We start from the raw sequence: 15,862 nt of genomic DNA, 5'->3' as shown, positions 1-15,862 counted from the left end.
TTGGTGCAATATTGTGCAAAAAGGTGTTAGAGACATTATCTGCACCTATATAGATCCAAAGGGATCATTTTTATCCTGTTTAACATAGAAAGGTGTTCATTGTGATAATCTGCCAAGTCCAATTTTTTCTAAGTGTTTTCATCTAACCACTGCAGGAGCTCTGCTGCTGGAGTATTATTAGAGTTGGAGTGCCTGGCAAGTGAGGGTCATTTTTACAGGTCAGAGTTCACAGGTCACAGGCAACAGAAGAGTGCCAGGATGAGCTGCCTGTCAGTGTGGGCTCTTCTCTTTGTCTTTGGGTTCACCAGATCCACTACAGCCCAAGGTTGGTCTCTTATTATGTATTATTCACATTTCCCCTTTCTGTTCTCTAACTCCCCCCCCCCCCAAACACACACACCCACACCCATGTGTGAACACACCTTTCAATTAGAAAACTATTTTAAAACAAGTGAAACTAGTGTAAATTAAAATTATATTATTATCGTGTATATGTGTATCATGTGTCACATTTTATTGTAGTTGATCATTTTATTAAGCAGTTGACACCGTTATTAAATGTGAATGAGTAAGGAGTAATGTTATTGACATTTACATTTTGTGTGTCCAGATGACCACGAGTGGACGACATGGTTCAATGTCGATCACCCTGGTGGACGAGGAGACTATGAGCAGCTGGATGCCATCCGGTTCTACTACAGGGCGCGGGTGTGCGACTCGCCACAGGCCATTGAGGCCCGAACCACGAACTGGATCCCTGCTCACAGTACAGGGGAGAAGGTGCACACCGACCCTGCAGTGGGCTTCTGGTGCTCCAACGCAGAGCAAGCTCCCGGCCGAAACTGCTCCAACTATGCTGTTCGCTTTCTGTGTCCTAAAGGTCAGTTTGGGAAGTTTTGCTGAAAATCTCATTTGCGATCAAGTTCTGTTAGATTTATTTTAAGTGATTGTGATTTCTAAAGGAGGGATGTCCTATTTTCCATCAGGCAACACCGGGGCATCTCAGGGAGCCTGGGATGCTTGGTCAGACTGGAGCCAGTGCCCTGCCCAGTGTGGCCAGGTGGCCGTGCAGGTTCGCTCCAGGACCTGCACATCACAGTCTCAGCAGTGGCAGCAGCAGTGTCGCGGTCCTACAGTGGAGGGCAGAGCATGTAAAGGACCTGACTGTCCAGGGACCGGTGTGTTGCTTGCCTCACGTCGATTATTTGCACTACGATTAGAATTCTTAAAATGTCAAGTAGCAGTACTGCCCCACAGTGTTCATTACAGCCCTATTACATAATCAATTTATGTTCTGATCATACAATATAATTTGCTTTTTATTCTAGATATAGTCAACCTTACTTGAGAATCACTGTCTAATGCTCTGTCCTGTCCTGCTGCTGCTCCAGGCTGCTTCCTGCAGTGTGTGATGGGCAGGGCGAACGCAGAGTGTGACGCCTGTATGTGTCAGGAGCACACCGTGCTGGGCTCTGTCCGCAGCGCTGGGGGTCTCCCTGCCCCGGGGGCTGCTATCCTCCGCTTCAGCCCCACCCCCAAGCTCCTCACACTCACCGATCACAACGGCCACTTCCGCATCCCAGGCATCTGTCCGGACGGCAACACCACACTTGCAGTCAAGCTGCAGAACCATGCGGATCACACGGTCACGGTGCCCCGCGGCGCCGAGCACACCTCTGTCCTCAGTATCCAGCTGAACAGAGCAGGTAAATAGGGGAAATAGGAAGCACTTATATTCGTGTTTGCTTTATAATGTAAGGTGATATATACATTACAACATAAACCATATGTTTTTACATTCAAATCTCTCACATTTGTCATAATTATCATCTCATGAGCAATTACAAATAACATATATAATAAAAATAAGTTATCAGACTGTAGTTAAACCAAACTTTTTATGGATGTTTTTTTCTATAACAAAACAAAGCTTTACCCATTTTTACCCATGTAATACATTTTTAGATACATTTACTGTATGGATCTTTCGCTTCTTTCACGCCAAAGCCAGATAGTGCCCAGTACTATTCCTCTCACACACATTTGTCTGACACACAGTAATGTGATCCCTCAGAGAAGCTCCATATGCTGAAGAACCCTGAGAACAAGGCCAGGAGAGAGGGTCAAACAGCTGCTTTCTGCTGCAAAGTAGCCGGATCATCAGAGCCAGACCAATACCAGTGGTAAGCCGTGGATCCGTAAGGAGAGAATGGAAAATGCGATACTATGCCAAACTTTCTGCCCTGGAATCAGCGTGCATATGAATTATAATCCTTGTTCATCAATCTGTCAAAACCAGAATGAAGTGCTCGGTACAATACTTACCAGTTATCTGTGAATGGGCAGGTATCACAACGGCAGCCTTCTGGAGCCGAATTCTGACAGCACACTGGTTCTGAGGAAACTGCGCATGGAGCAAGCTGGGGAGTACTACTGCAGGGCCAGCAACCAGGCTGGGGCCATCAAATCAAAACCAGCCACACTCACAGTCTTAGGTCTGCTCCCAAAACACTCCAAGGCACCTTCATACTGTTCAGAAGGAAAAACACTTGAAACTGACAAATGTATATTTACTATGAGCCCATGACACCGTCATGCATCCAGATACTGTCCGCATCCATATTGTGTCCACATGAAAACTTGGTGTAAATGGAAAAAAAGACACATTATGATCGCGATACAATCTGTGGACCTATTAAAAAATATCCCATTATTTACGCTACTCACAGAAAGCGTACCTAACTAATAAAAAGTGTATTCATCTTCATCTTTATCTCTTTCTCACAGGCCAAGATCAACCTTCATGTAACCCCAAACCTGAATCCCACCTCATACGCCTACCTCATGACTGCTACCAGAACAGCACCAACTCATTTTATTATGACATAGGAAAGTGTCTCTCTGGAACCTGTATAGGACAGCTGGACAACGGCATCAGGTGCAAAGACAGTGTGTCATACTGTTGTGGGGTTGTAAAGATGGAGGAAAAACAACTGACATGCCAAGGCTATCAGCTACCCACCATGGTGGTCACCCACTGTGGTTGCCAGAAGTGTGTGGACATCAAAGCCACAGTGCGTGGGAGAGCTGTGGCCGCCGACAATGGGGAGCCTATGAGGTTTGGTAACATCTACATGAATGGGGTGAGAGTTAGCCGCACTGGCTACAAAGGCACCTTCTCCATCCAGGTTCCCCCAGATACGGAGAGACTGGTGCTCACCTTTGTAGATCACATGCAGAAGTTTGTCAATACCACCAAGGTGCTTCCATTCAACACAAAAGGAGGCGCTGTCTACCATGAGATCAAGCTTTTGAGGAAGAAGGCACCCATCACCATCAGCTCAACAGAGACCAACACTCTTCAGCTGGGGGAGGTGGAGGGCCAGGATCCTATTGCTGAGATACAGATCCCTCCCCACTCCTTCTACAAGCAGAATGGAGAGGTGTTTATGGGAAATGTGAAGGCTAGTGTCACATTTCTGGATCCCAGAGATGTGTCCACTGCCGTGGCTGCTCAGAGTGATCTCAACTTTATAGGGGAGGAGGGTGACACTTTGCCCCTGAGGACCTACGGCATGTTCTCAGTGGACTTCAGAGATGAGGAGGCTGGGGAACCGCTGAACGCTGGCGAGGTCAAAGTGCTCCTGGATTCAGCACAAGTGAAAATGCCTGAACACCTGAACACCATGAAGCTATGGTCCCTGAACCCCGAGACAGGCCTGTGGGAGGAGGAGGGGAGCTTCCAGATGGAGAAAAAGCGACGTGGGAAAAGGGAAGAGAGGACCTTCCTCATCGGAAACATGGAGATCAGGGAGCGAAGGCTGTTCAATCTGGACGTCCCAGAGAACAGGAGGTGTTACGTGAAGGTGCGATCTTTCCGTAGTGATCGCTTCATGCCAAGCGAGCAGGTGGAGGGAGTGGTTATCTCCCTGATCAACATGGAGCCTTCTGCAGGTTACTCCACAAACCCCCGTGCCTGGGGACGATTTGACAGTGTCATCACTGGCTCCAACGGTGCCTGTCTACCAGCCTTCTGTGACGAGCAGAAAGCTGACGCATACTCTGCCTTTGTCATGGCCAACCTAGGAGGAGAAGAACTGGAGGCAGTTCCATCTGCTCCCAAATTTAACCCCAACATCATTGGAGTTCCTCAGCCATACCTTGGCAAGCTGAACTACAGGCGGTCCGACCATGACGACACTAGACTGAAGAAGACAGCATTCAGCATCAATGTGGCTAAGCCAAGCCCAAACACAGCTGAGGAGGCCAATGGACCAGTGTACTCATTTGAGAATCTGAAAGAATGCGAGGAGGCCCCATTCAGTGCAGGGCACTTCCGTTTCTCTAGGGTGGAGGGAGATCGCTATGACTACAACACAGTGCCTTTTAATGAGGATGACCCCATGAGTTGGACAGAAGACTATCTGAGCTGGTGGCCCAAGCCCATGGAGTACAGGGCCTGCTACATCAAGGTCAAAATCAATAGTGCCCATGAGATCAATGTGCGCTCCCGGAACATGGGTGGTACTCACAAGAAGACCATTGGCCAGCTATATGGCCTCCGTGACACACGCAGCATCCGTGACATGGACCAGCCCACCGTCTCCGCTGTGTGTCTGGAGTTCAAGTGCAGCGGCATGCTCTACGACCAGGACCGAGTGGACCGCACTCTGGTGAAGATAATCCCCCAAGACAGCTGTAAGAGAGATAGTGTTAACACCATGCTTCAAGAATACCTGGTCAACCACCTGCCTTTGGCAGTCAACAACAACACCAACGAGTTCACCATGCTTGGACCTCTCGATCCTCTAGGCCACAACTATGGCATCTACACGGTCACAGACCAGGACCCCCGCACAGCTAAAGAGATAGCACTGGGACGCTGCTTTGATGGAACCTCTGATGGTGTTTCCCGTGTCATGAAAAGCAACCATGGAGTGGCTCTGACATTTACCTGTGGCGCCCAGGAGGTGACCCGCCAGAGCGTGTTCCAGGCTCTGCAGAACGCCCCGGGCCAGACTCTGACCAGCGCCGTGAGGAATATCAGAGGCAGGAGGCAGAAGGGAGGAGCCAACACTGTCCGTAACAGCCGCAGGCGCAGCACTCGGAATCCTGCTGGCAAAGGCACCAAGATTACAGGCTAGAACACAACACTCCACGTCAGGGCCCTGCAACACAACACGTTAAGGCATTTGGTGGGATTTTGTTACAGCAAACATTATATGCATTTATCTTCATCTGTACTGTGATGAATATTTAGTACTTGAAATTGTAAATAATGGGATATTTATTACACATGCCAAACAAGATTTGTAACCAGTTAGACTATTAAATAAAAACTAATTAGTGATTACTGACTATGTTAAAGGTGCATTGTTCAATTACTCTTTCAGCCAAATGCCTGGCCTGTCACTTGTTTCGGTGTTGAGATGGAGCACGGTAATTATGAATTCTGGATGCAAGAACTGAAGGTTTCTGCACACTGATTCTGTGACATTAATTTGAATCTGTTACAAGAAAAAAACAATGGTTTTATGCACACTGGATGCGTGGAAACACATTTTCATCAAATAGTTCATGAGAAAATGCACCTACCAAGCTTGAGATGTTACTTACAAAAGCCTTTCAACCTTTGTGAACCGTAAACCTTTAATAAGCATACCAAAGTACACATTTAAGGACATGACATTAAAATATACTTTTTGTAAGTATACTAAAGTATAATTTAAAGTATCTCTACTTTTTGCAAGGATACTGAAGCACAAATTTAAGGACATGAAATGAAAGTATACTTTGATTAAGTACACAGAAGTACAGTCAGTACAACTTTAGTGTACTTAAGATGGGTATAGAAAAACAGGAATATATTTTAAGCATATTAATTACTCCTTTAATCTATTTCCAATACACTTAAGTAGACTTAAGGGACATCTATAATATTTTATTATGCAAACCTGATCAATAACCACTTCAGCAGTTCCAAAGGTGGCCCAATAAGCCTCGCATCGTCCCCAAGAGACAGGTGAGGTGGATGTGTAGGTGGGCATCCTCACCAGGAGGAAGGGGAGGAGGGATCTGCTTTTCCACGGGCCTGGCATTTTCCTATCGAGAAAGCTTACTACTTACACTACCACTTTTCACTACCACTCGGATAGAAATAGTCCCTCATGGTCCCTCAAACGATAGCAGGAGAATCACTACACTAGATTCAGCATTCAAAAATTAGACCGCAGTCAATTATATTTGAGTTTAACATGTCTTAATACACATCAAATTTTAAATCTATGCACCCAATGTACATGTAAATAGAAGGGTAGCCCGACTGGCCATTAGAGGGCAGATGTTCCATACCTTTTTTTTGCGTATGAAACAGTCCGCTAAAGCATACATGACTGGTTCCTCAGCCGCAATCACACATTGTTGACTTCAGCAGGTGTCCGAAGTGGACTTCAACTTCCACAACACTATTGGCACAGCCTTCAATATGGCGAGACGAAAATGTATTTCTGGGTCAAGAGGAGACATTTGTAGTGGTAGTGGAAAGGAGTAATGGGGCTCACATATTAATGTTGCAAATAAAGCCGATTGGCTCTTCCAGGTAGACAACTTTAACAGGAGTTTAGCGTCATTTTCTGTCATCATTCTATCTATATGCCGAGTGGTAGTGGTAAGTGCTTGTGAAAATGAGAAGTGAACATTTTTGGGACCCTACGTAGGTGTGTTACAGGTGTACTGAGCGATATGACGTAGCCACGAAACAGCGCGGTGACTCGCCAGCCCTTTTGTCAAGCGGCTATCCTGTTGCACTTCCGTGCTAGTGCGACACTGCATAGTCCATTTCGGGGAGGTTACGGGGGATGGAGTTTGGGGTTAGGAAAGATGGAGAATTTTGAACTGAATTTCGCCTCGGTTGCCAGGGGTGGGAGATTTCCAACAGACTTACCTCTAAGTAGTGATTTTGATTTTAAACGGTGGCGTTGATTTTTTGGGGGGTTATTTGGTTAATGATTATTCTACAATAAATGCAGCTTCATGTTTAAAAAAATCCTTAAAATAAGGAACATCTTTTTGTGTTTTTGATTTCATGGCATGTCATATCTACTTTTTAAGTGTGTAAATGAAGATTTAACTTTATATCATATGAAGTGTTTCTTACAAATATCTATCTATGTATCAAAAAAGAGCAATTCGTAATTTTTTCGATTTTGTTAAGCCATTTGAATTGCAGGAATTGCTATTTGTACTTAAGAAGACGTATCTAAAATACTTTAAGACATCTTTGTTAGCAATGTTGTTTTTGTAAAATGTACACATATACATTGAAGTACTGAAAAATGAATTAGCCCCCTGTGTTGTTCCCATTCATCACTTGGTTGTGTAACTTATGGCATTATTTTCAATGGGAACCACTCCCTTTACACATTGCTGTAGTATATTTTGCAATTCTACATAGTTTCAGCATCATTTCTAATCAGCAGTTGATTACCGAGCCACTACACTTGGAAAAGAACCCGCTATCCTGAGTCAATTTAGTCCCTCATCAAGGGAGCATATTTCACTTTAATGAGCGGAGTCAGTGATTACATCGAGCAAGTGTTGAATTGTTTCAATCTGCATCAAGCATATAGGCACTTATAAAGGATACAGTTCATCAAGGGTCTCAGCTCACATGGAATACGTTTCCAACCACTGTAAATGAAGTCCGTTTATTGCGGGAGCGCACGGACGGTTGAACCATTGGAACAGGCCGCCGTTTTCCCCGAATCACGGGCATCTTATCAACGATCACGGGAGTATAGGGACAGTTGAACCATTGGAATAGGTTTCCCCGAATCACGCCGGTTTCCCCGAATCACGGGCATATCATCAACGATCACGGGAGTATAGGGACAGAAGTTCTGAGGGGGGATATGTCTCTGTCTGGAACGACGGAGACGCATCATGGATTTTATTTGGACCGCACATTATGCTCGGTCATATAAAACGATCACTGTTTTACAATAATTAGCTTTAAATAACGCTTCAATTTAATAATTATAAAGCCATAGCCTAATCTTGAATTTGTGTTGTAAGCCAACAGGTTGCCCTACCACTTGGTTTGCTATAGATCTAAGGGATGGAGCTGGAGAATGTATAATTTCACATGGAGTTATGGATACAAATACTGACAGTCCATCAGATCAACATGATAAACATATTTGGGATATATACATTGTTTGTTAACAAATATATGGTTTAAAAACAATGGGGTAAAACAACCTAAGGCTATATTTGGAGGTATGATGGAGTAAGACGGTTGTAGGCCATACTAAAGTCATATAAATTATAATCTTTAAGAATCAATGGGTATACCATTCATTGAAATTACTATTTAACAGCAGCAAATATTGCTGATTGTATTTATTAGTCCCCATTGTCATTTCAGTATATCCTGTGAGGTGTCTCTGTCGTGCTTTACCTGTCATGAGACAGGAGTTGGGTTACAGACAATGCACTGAGTGTGGTTAATCAACACTGCGTATTAATATTTCAGGACCGTAGCTTGTGTTTGTTTGCGAAATCCGTTCGGTGTATTTTCACAGCCCTACTTTTTTGCTCGTAATTACGTCAGTCTACTTAAACCCATGGGTAGAGTTGCAGGTGGACACGGGAGCCGTGGAATTACGCTGTTGATGGAATAACACTTTCTGGCAAACTGTAGGTCCACAAAGAATTTGAGGTTCAAGAGCAATAGCAGATTTTCAACGGGGGTGACAAAGAACATTTTCTAAGTTAACTACAATAGCCTATTTCTGTAAGTTAAAAGGATGACGGACAATATTTTAACACTGGATGATAAGAGTGGATATTTGTGTTACTCAACTGGATAGGTGGCATTTTTATTACTTGTGTAGCCTACTGTAAACGTATACGCATTTAACGGGGAAAATGTGTCTGAGAGGCCTACAGAGAATTTGCGCGTTAAGCATCCTCCTTGGTAAGTATACGCTTCGTTGTATGACAATATATTAACATACATTGACCGCAATTGTTGTTAATTATTTAATATTAAAGGCCTACAATTTTGAGGCATACAATTTATCAGTGTGTTTCATTCTAGGTATGATTTGCACTGGCGCGAGGCACACGGTGCGCTCACTGTCCCACACCATAGTGAGGAAGACTCCTGAAGGCACTAACGAGTTTGACAAAAACATAGAAGAATTGATTGAGCGAATACAAGCTTTATCCAAGGAAAACTCTGATGCCGACAGTCCAGCGCCCAAGCACTCCGAAGGCACAATGACTAGGACAGGTGTTTTTTCTGGCACCATGTTAGAGAGCTTTGACTTCGGTGCATACTATGGAGTCCTGGGTAGCATTTATGCTGTATATAGGCCACTACTGCAAGAGAGATTCCTAGAGAACCTCCCAAAAACCTTTGTGTGTATTTTGTCGGGGAGAGAGGACTGTAGCTTGGAGGCAGAATTGACACGGACTGTATCACTTGAATTGGGAAAATCACTACTGATGCTTCTGTCGTCTGTGAAATCCCAGACATGCACGAGATTTACAGTTCGCAGCATAGATTCGGAGCCTAACAATTTTCTTAGATCCTACTTCAGAATAGATGATTCCACAGCTGCACAATTAAGTGCTTTTCAGGAGATGTTAGCATCGGCGTTATCACACCTTCCTCTCTCTGACAACTTAGTTTCTGCTTTGAGTGGCCTAGTAGATATGACATTTCCTCCTTTAGTGACATATTTTTCAGATTTCATGATGACATTTCTCGAAGCCCCTTTAGATTTTGTAAAATTAGGGTTGCAATTTGGAATTGAAATTCCCACTCTGGACCAAAGTGAACAATGTCAGCAAGGTTTGTAATTTATTCTACTGTCTGATTTAGTGAAAAATGCATGTCTTTTTCTGGAGATGTGATTAGGCCTATATGCAACATACATTGTCTAATACCCAGTCCTTTTTGCACAGGGGATCTAAAGCAGCTCCTTATGTGGTAAGCATTGACATATTAAACCCTCCCTCGCTGAGTGACATATGCATAAAGGGATTCATTTCATATTGTGACACTGAGATGATATTAGTGGAAAATGTGTTAATTACGTTAAATATTTAATCCACTTCTGAGAGAGGAGAATCACTACACTAGATATGACTTGAGACAGGCCATTTTGAGATCATCTTGAGATTATCATTTTAAAACGTGTGCTGGTGCACTTTGAAAGAAGATTGTACATAAAATCATACTATAATGACAATATGTATTATTCAGGGGTATGAGTCACAATGTGAGCTGGTCCTTTGGCGACTCTGTGCTGGATATTTTCCTGGCCTCAGAACCATCCCTGTGCAACTACCCTGGCCCAGAGTGCCAGAGCCCTCACAGTATCCCGTTCAGCCGTACCCTCGGAGGGGCAGAGGACCACCCCACAGTCCTGCTTAAGTGCAACCGCCAGGACCTCGCTCGTCTGAACGCCACCCTGTGCGCTGACATAATCAAAGCAGACGTGCAGGACTTCTCAGTGCTGCATACCTTCTGCGCGGCCGTGAGCACGCTCACACCGGACGAGGTAGAGAAAATGTGGAGTAACACCTGTTACATCATTCAGGCTCTTGTGACCCCCCTTCTGGACAGCTCTGACTGCAGCGGTGACACCTCGTCACCCCCAAGACCCCGAGTCGCCAGGTCAGCCCTCAGCCAGCTCTTATGCAACTATGCGAACTGGAGCAGTGCCAGCGACGTGGCAGCAGTCACGTTGACTGTGTGTAGTGACAATGACAAGGTGGAGTTTATCAGAGGCGTGTGTAACAATGCCCCGCTGATGCAGAAGTTGGCATCCGATCCCGAGAACAGCTGGCTGTGGGATTTCTGTGGTAACTTCTCTGCCGGATACATGAAAGGCCAGTTCTGTCGATATGAGACTTGGGAGGCGGTAGACCCGGCCGTGGTGGTCTTCTGCTGGAGACAGGATAGGGAGAGGCTGCAGAGGCTTATCTGTGAAAACCTAGAGTTCTTCATGATTTTGTTCTCCGACCCGAATAACAGTTGGCTCCGGCCAAACTGTACTGAGCCACCGGCACAGGCAGACGTTAGCACTGAGGTAGCCGTATCCTGCCAATACTCAGAATGGCACAACGTCATGCACATCACAACGGAAATGATCTCAATGTGCATCCGGCGCGATGACCGGGGTTTTGTGAGGGAAGTGTGCGCCAACGTTACCTTTCTGAACGAACTGCTGCGCAATGACGCTAACAAATGGGTTGGAGATCACTGCAGTGCCTCTCTCAGCTCCTCTCCGGCAGACATCCCTGTGGTCTTCAGCATCACAGACTGGTGCAATTATGAGAGGTGGGGCGAGCTGCTTGTGGACCCGTCCGTGGTCGGGCTGTGCTGGCAGCATGATCAGATGAATTTCCAGAAGAACGTGTGCTGCAACATGCCTCTGTTTGAGAAGCTGACCTTGGAACTCCAGAACGAGTGGCTTATGTCCGCTTGCACGGACAAAGAGACGGCTCACCTGGTGCCCCAGGTGTGCCGGTACTCAGACTGGAACCGCCCCATCATCGTTGACATGACTGACCTGGCTCTCTGTGCTGAGCTGGACCCTCTGAACTTCACTCAGAAGGTATGCGCCAATGGTACAGTGCTACAGAATCTGCTGGCCAATCTGGACAATACCTGGCTGTTAGAGCACTGTGGCAACCACTCTGGCCCTGGTTTTACGCCAGCTGAGCATTGCCAGTACCCTAGCTGGGCCGTGGCCCTCCCAGACGTGGCTCTCCTGGCCCTGTGCTGGGACTATGACCAAGCCAACTTTGTGTCATCCGTCTGCACCAACCCTGCCCTTCTCTCCATGATCACTGAGGAGCCCTCTAGCTTGTGGGTGGGCACGCTCTGCACAACATACGTCAACTACACCAATGGCAACACTCCTGACAAAACTAACAGCAGCACCACAGGGTCCCAGTCCTGTCTTGCCAGAGACCTGGCGAAGAGGCTGAACTGGTCGTGTAGCGTAGATTTCAACTCTGCCTGCCAGCCAGGCTCCAGTCAGATGCAAGGCCTGCAGTTATTCCTGCGCTGCGGGGTGGAGACCCTGCAGCCTCGCGTGGAGAGGCTGATGACCAAGCGCGTGGCCTCATTGGTGGACCAGGCCACCAGCATAACTGCGGTTCTACTTGTGGCCCTTGAGGAGAGCCAGATGACATCGCTACGTGTAACAGAAAACATCCGTCTTAGTGTGCTGGAGTCAGTGGTGCTCTACCTAGAGAGGGAGACCAACTTTGCCAACAAGAGGGTCCTGTTGCAGTGCTTTGGGGTAGGTGGGCAGACTGTGATATCACACATTGTGTGTTTATTTTATTATGCAGTATTGTTGTATTAAAGGGATGTCACCTCTTTAAAAAATGTCCTGGTTTGGCCCTGACTCTAAATGAATTAATGGAGCACCACAATATTTTTCTAAGGTCCTCAGTAACTAGGTTAGTCTATGGTTCTTGCCTTTGAATGTCGGAAGATGTTATTTACATGTCAGAAGTAAGAAATATAGAGCTGACCTAGTCTGGTCCTGTTGAAATTTTGTCAGACTTGGGCTTTATTTTAAGGTAAATGTATATCTATATCAATTACCTTGGGACCTTTTGTTTTTGTAATTAACCCAAGGTCCACAGACTGTCAAGTGGTGTACAGTTCCACATCTGTCATTGATATTGACCACTTTAAATCTCCTGATCTGGAAAAACTCCAGAGGCTTAGCCATTGGCTTTACTTCACTTCAATCATCCCCCACAGCACCCCCCCCGTCCCCCCCCAACCACCCCGTCCCCCACCGCCAGTGCCTCAGAGCCTCAAGTTGTGTCATTCGCTAAAATCAATCAATGACAAATATTTCACTCAGTAAATGGACTCCCATGAAGGCCAGGTTTGAGTCATTGTTATTCCATGCTTATAGGATGAGCTTAAGCCAGCACAAACTGTGTGTTTATCAATGTTGATAGTGCTGTTTTGTTCATATGATAAATTAAATAATGTGTCTGCATTTCTACTTTAACCGTTTCAATGATAGACTTGAAGATTTTATTGTGTGAGTTTGTCGTTGTGTCCATTCCAGAAAGTACTGACCAGCTTGATGCAGACAGGGAAGGGATGGGATGTGACCAGCGATGGATTCTTCCTCATCAAGGTGAGCGGGCAGGTCTAATACCTGGCCCCTGCCCTTATTAAGTCACGGTCCAACTTATATTGTAACTTATTGCCTATATATATCCCAATATATTTGTCTACACATTTTAAGTTACAGGCTACTGTATTCTCACTACCAGGTGAATTTCATATTTTCCAACATGGAAAACACCTTTTATTTCAACATTTGATTATTTTTTGTTGTCAGATTCCGAGTAGTTCAGACAGCATAAGCAACATGTGTTCAAATTGCTGTTGTTTGGTGAAGGGTGCTTTGTTTCAGTTTGTGGATCTATTCCAGGAGTATTTTCGCATCCCGCCATCCAGTCTGAAGGTGGTGCTCAGCGCAGTGGACATCACCACAGTCAGACAGATTCTGCAGTACTATAGCAGGAACAACAGAACACTGCAGGTCAGTCACTCAACACATCATCATGACACTTGCTGAATTTGAAATTGATCACGAGCCAATCACGAATCAGTGATTCTCAACTGGTGGTTCATATACGGGACATAAATAGTGTCCATATATGAAGGCAAACGGTTGATGAATGCATATGAACATGCAGTAACAGGTAACAGAGGAATCATATAATTCCTCCTCTGATTTAAGTGCACTGCAGATTTGTTTCATTACAGTTTTCATTTGCTGAATGTATGTCATTTTTTTGATAATGACATAGAAGGCTTATCCCCTGCAATGTTGGTAGCCTACTTTTATATCATCATTTGCCTCTGTTGAGGGAAAGTCTATGTGTGAGCCATGCTATGAAAATAGCTCCTGTCTTGCCTCTTACCTGACACTATTGGATTTGCAGTATCAGGTAAGAGGAACTCAGTGAGGTCATTATAAATGCAACAGTACAATTTCCAGTAATATCAAATAATTAGACATACACACATTGTCTTACGTGAGGTATCGTCATGACACTTTGCCTGAACTACCTGTCTCATAAATCATGAAACGATACCTGGGTGCTTTTAGAGGATTTATGGATGTATTTTGTTATGTCATGACTGGTTTGAGTTTCTCTGTCCCATGGTAACCATGGTAACGTTTTTGACAGCGCATATTTTAGCCGGGCTACTTTTACCCTTCCCATAAACGCATGCGAGTTATCAGACAGATCAGTGTGGACGGAGTCACGCTACCTGTCGTAAGGCAATGATATACACCTTGATTTTGACAAGTATTACTTCCAAATACCGAAATGGAATTGGTTCAATTGCCTTATCGTATAATATAATAACAACACCATGTTTATGTTAACAAATGATGTAGCCTAAAGCTTCAAAGCAAGTAATGCTGCTTTCATGGAATGCCAAAAATAATTCCACCGAGGAGTTTATTTGGAATTCCGCAGCGGAGTCTCTCCAGCTCCACGTTCACACGGGACTTTGCTGCTTCTTTTTCTGTACCTCTCCCAGCTCACAGAGGACTACCTGGGCGCCATGTTGGATGTGTTCTTCCGGATACATCTGGTCAGGGACGGAAGCCTTTTCCCTGAGCTGGCTCCTCTACTCTCCCTGGCCACCCCCACAGATATCCAGTCACTGCCTCCCATACAGGCCAACCTGAATGTGTAAGTTAAGCAACATTTAGTTGGTGAAACTGTGGGAAGTAGACGGTTAACAGCAGGGTGAGTCTGTTCGACACCAGCCTAAGTATATCTTTGGTAACCTATTTGGGTAAGATCCTTTAGTGCTGAGGATTTAACCCGTTGGATGGTGGGCTGGACCGGGACTCCTGTTTAGGGTCCAATACCGGGAGACATCAGGCATCTACCATAAGTAATAATATATGCCATTTAGCTGACGCTTCACACACACACACACACACATACACACACACACACACACACACACACACACACACACACACACACACACACACACACACACACACACACACACACACACACACACACACACACACACACAGATGTAGATGAGCTGCTGCTTTGGCCTTGGGTAATTATAAAAGTCTCCAAAAGAGAAGATGGGCATACACACTCATGTTTGCCCTCTCTTTCATTTGACAATGTGAAGGACTTCTGATGATTCACCCTATCCTTCTCTGTGCTCTCTAACTTAAGGCAGAACACCATCAACAACAACATCCAGTTTCTGTCTGTGGAGCAGCGCAGGGCATTTGGGAAGTGGTACAGTCGGGCCATCAGCTCCCTGAACATGACAGCTGGCGGCCCCTCTTTCATCAGGGACACTGGTAACCTGATAACGTACCTGCCGTTTCACAGCTTCCAGCACCTCTCACCTGCTCAGGTAACAGCCCTGACACCTGGCCATGAAAGCTGAGTCCCAGTGGCTCCGATTAGCTCCAGTCACAGCCAGGGAGTTGTCAGTGGTTAAAAGGCCTCCATTGTGTCACATGTTGCCCTAGCGCAATGTTCAATAAGTAAACGTCAGAATACATGATTTAAAGCAATAGTGCACTTTATTTTCACATAATGTGGCGATTCACCAAAACCATTTTTTGGACGTTTACTGAGATACTTGATAGTCATATTTAGTTCTGTCTGCATTACAGTTGCATATTGCTCAAGTTAGGTTTTTTGTTCTCAGTTCAATTCTGTCATCATGTTGATGGTTAGAATTCCATTCACATGGAGTTGAGCATTGGTGATCTAGTACTTGGTGATCTAGTACTTGGTGATC

At 45.2% G+C, this 15,862-nt stretch overlaps 1 protein-coding gene across 1 annotated transcript; it reads left to right on the top strand.

Annotated features, from left to right (window-relative positions):
- Positions 1-249: 249 nt before the first annotated feature.
- cilp (cartilage intermediate layer protein, nucleotide pyrophosphohydrolase) lies at positions 250-5,473 on the top strand. Its single transcript, XM_083691197.1, has 7 exons — positions 250-325; positions 611-880; positions 987-1,178; positions 1,392-1,706; positions 2,075-2,183; positions 2,347-2,495; positions 2,788-5,473. Exons 1-7 carry the CDS (start codon positions 259-261, stop codon positions 5,142-5,144), a joined length of 3,459 nt encoding a protein of 1,152 aa, XP_083547323.1. The 5' UTR covers positions 250-258; the 3' UTR covers positions 5,145-5,473.
- The last annotated feature ends 10,389 nt before the right edge of the window (positions 5,474-15,862 follow it).

This window comes from Argentina silus (genome assembly GCF_951799395.1).
Source record: "Argentina silus genome assembly, chromosome: 19".
In the NCBI taxonomy this organism is placed as follows: domain Eukaryota; kingdom Metazoa; phylum Chordata; class Actinopteri; order Argentiniformes; family Argentinidae; genus Argentina; species Argentina silus.
Note: the sequence above shows the minus strand (reverse complement) of the source record. Positions and strands in the feature narration are given on the sequence as shown.

Coding starts and splice junctions, on each gene's coding strand:
- cilp (XM_083691197.1), top strand. CDS start 259: ATGAGCTGCCTGTCAGTGTGGGCTCTTCTCTTTGTCTTTGGGTTCACC. Junction 326..610: donor CAGATCCACTACAGCCCAAG/GTTGGTCTCTTA, acceptor TTGTGTGTCCAG/ATGACCACGAGTGGACGACA. Junction 2,496..2,787: donor AGCCACACTCACAGTCTTAG/GTCTGCTCCCAA, acceptor TCTTTCTCACAG/GCCAAGATCAACCTTCATGT.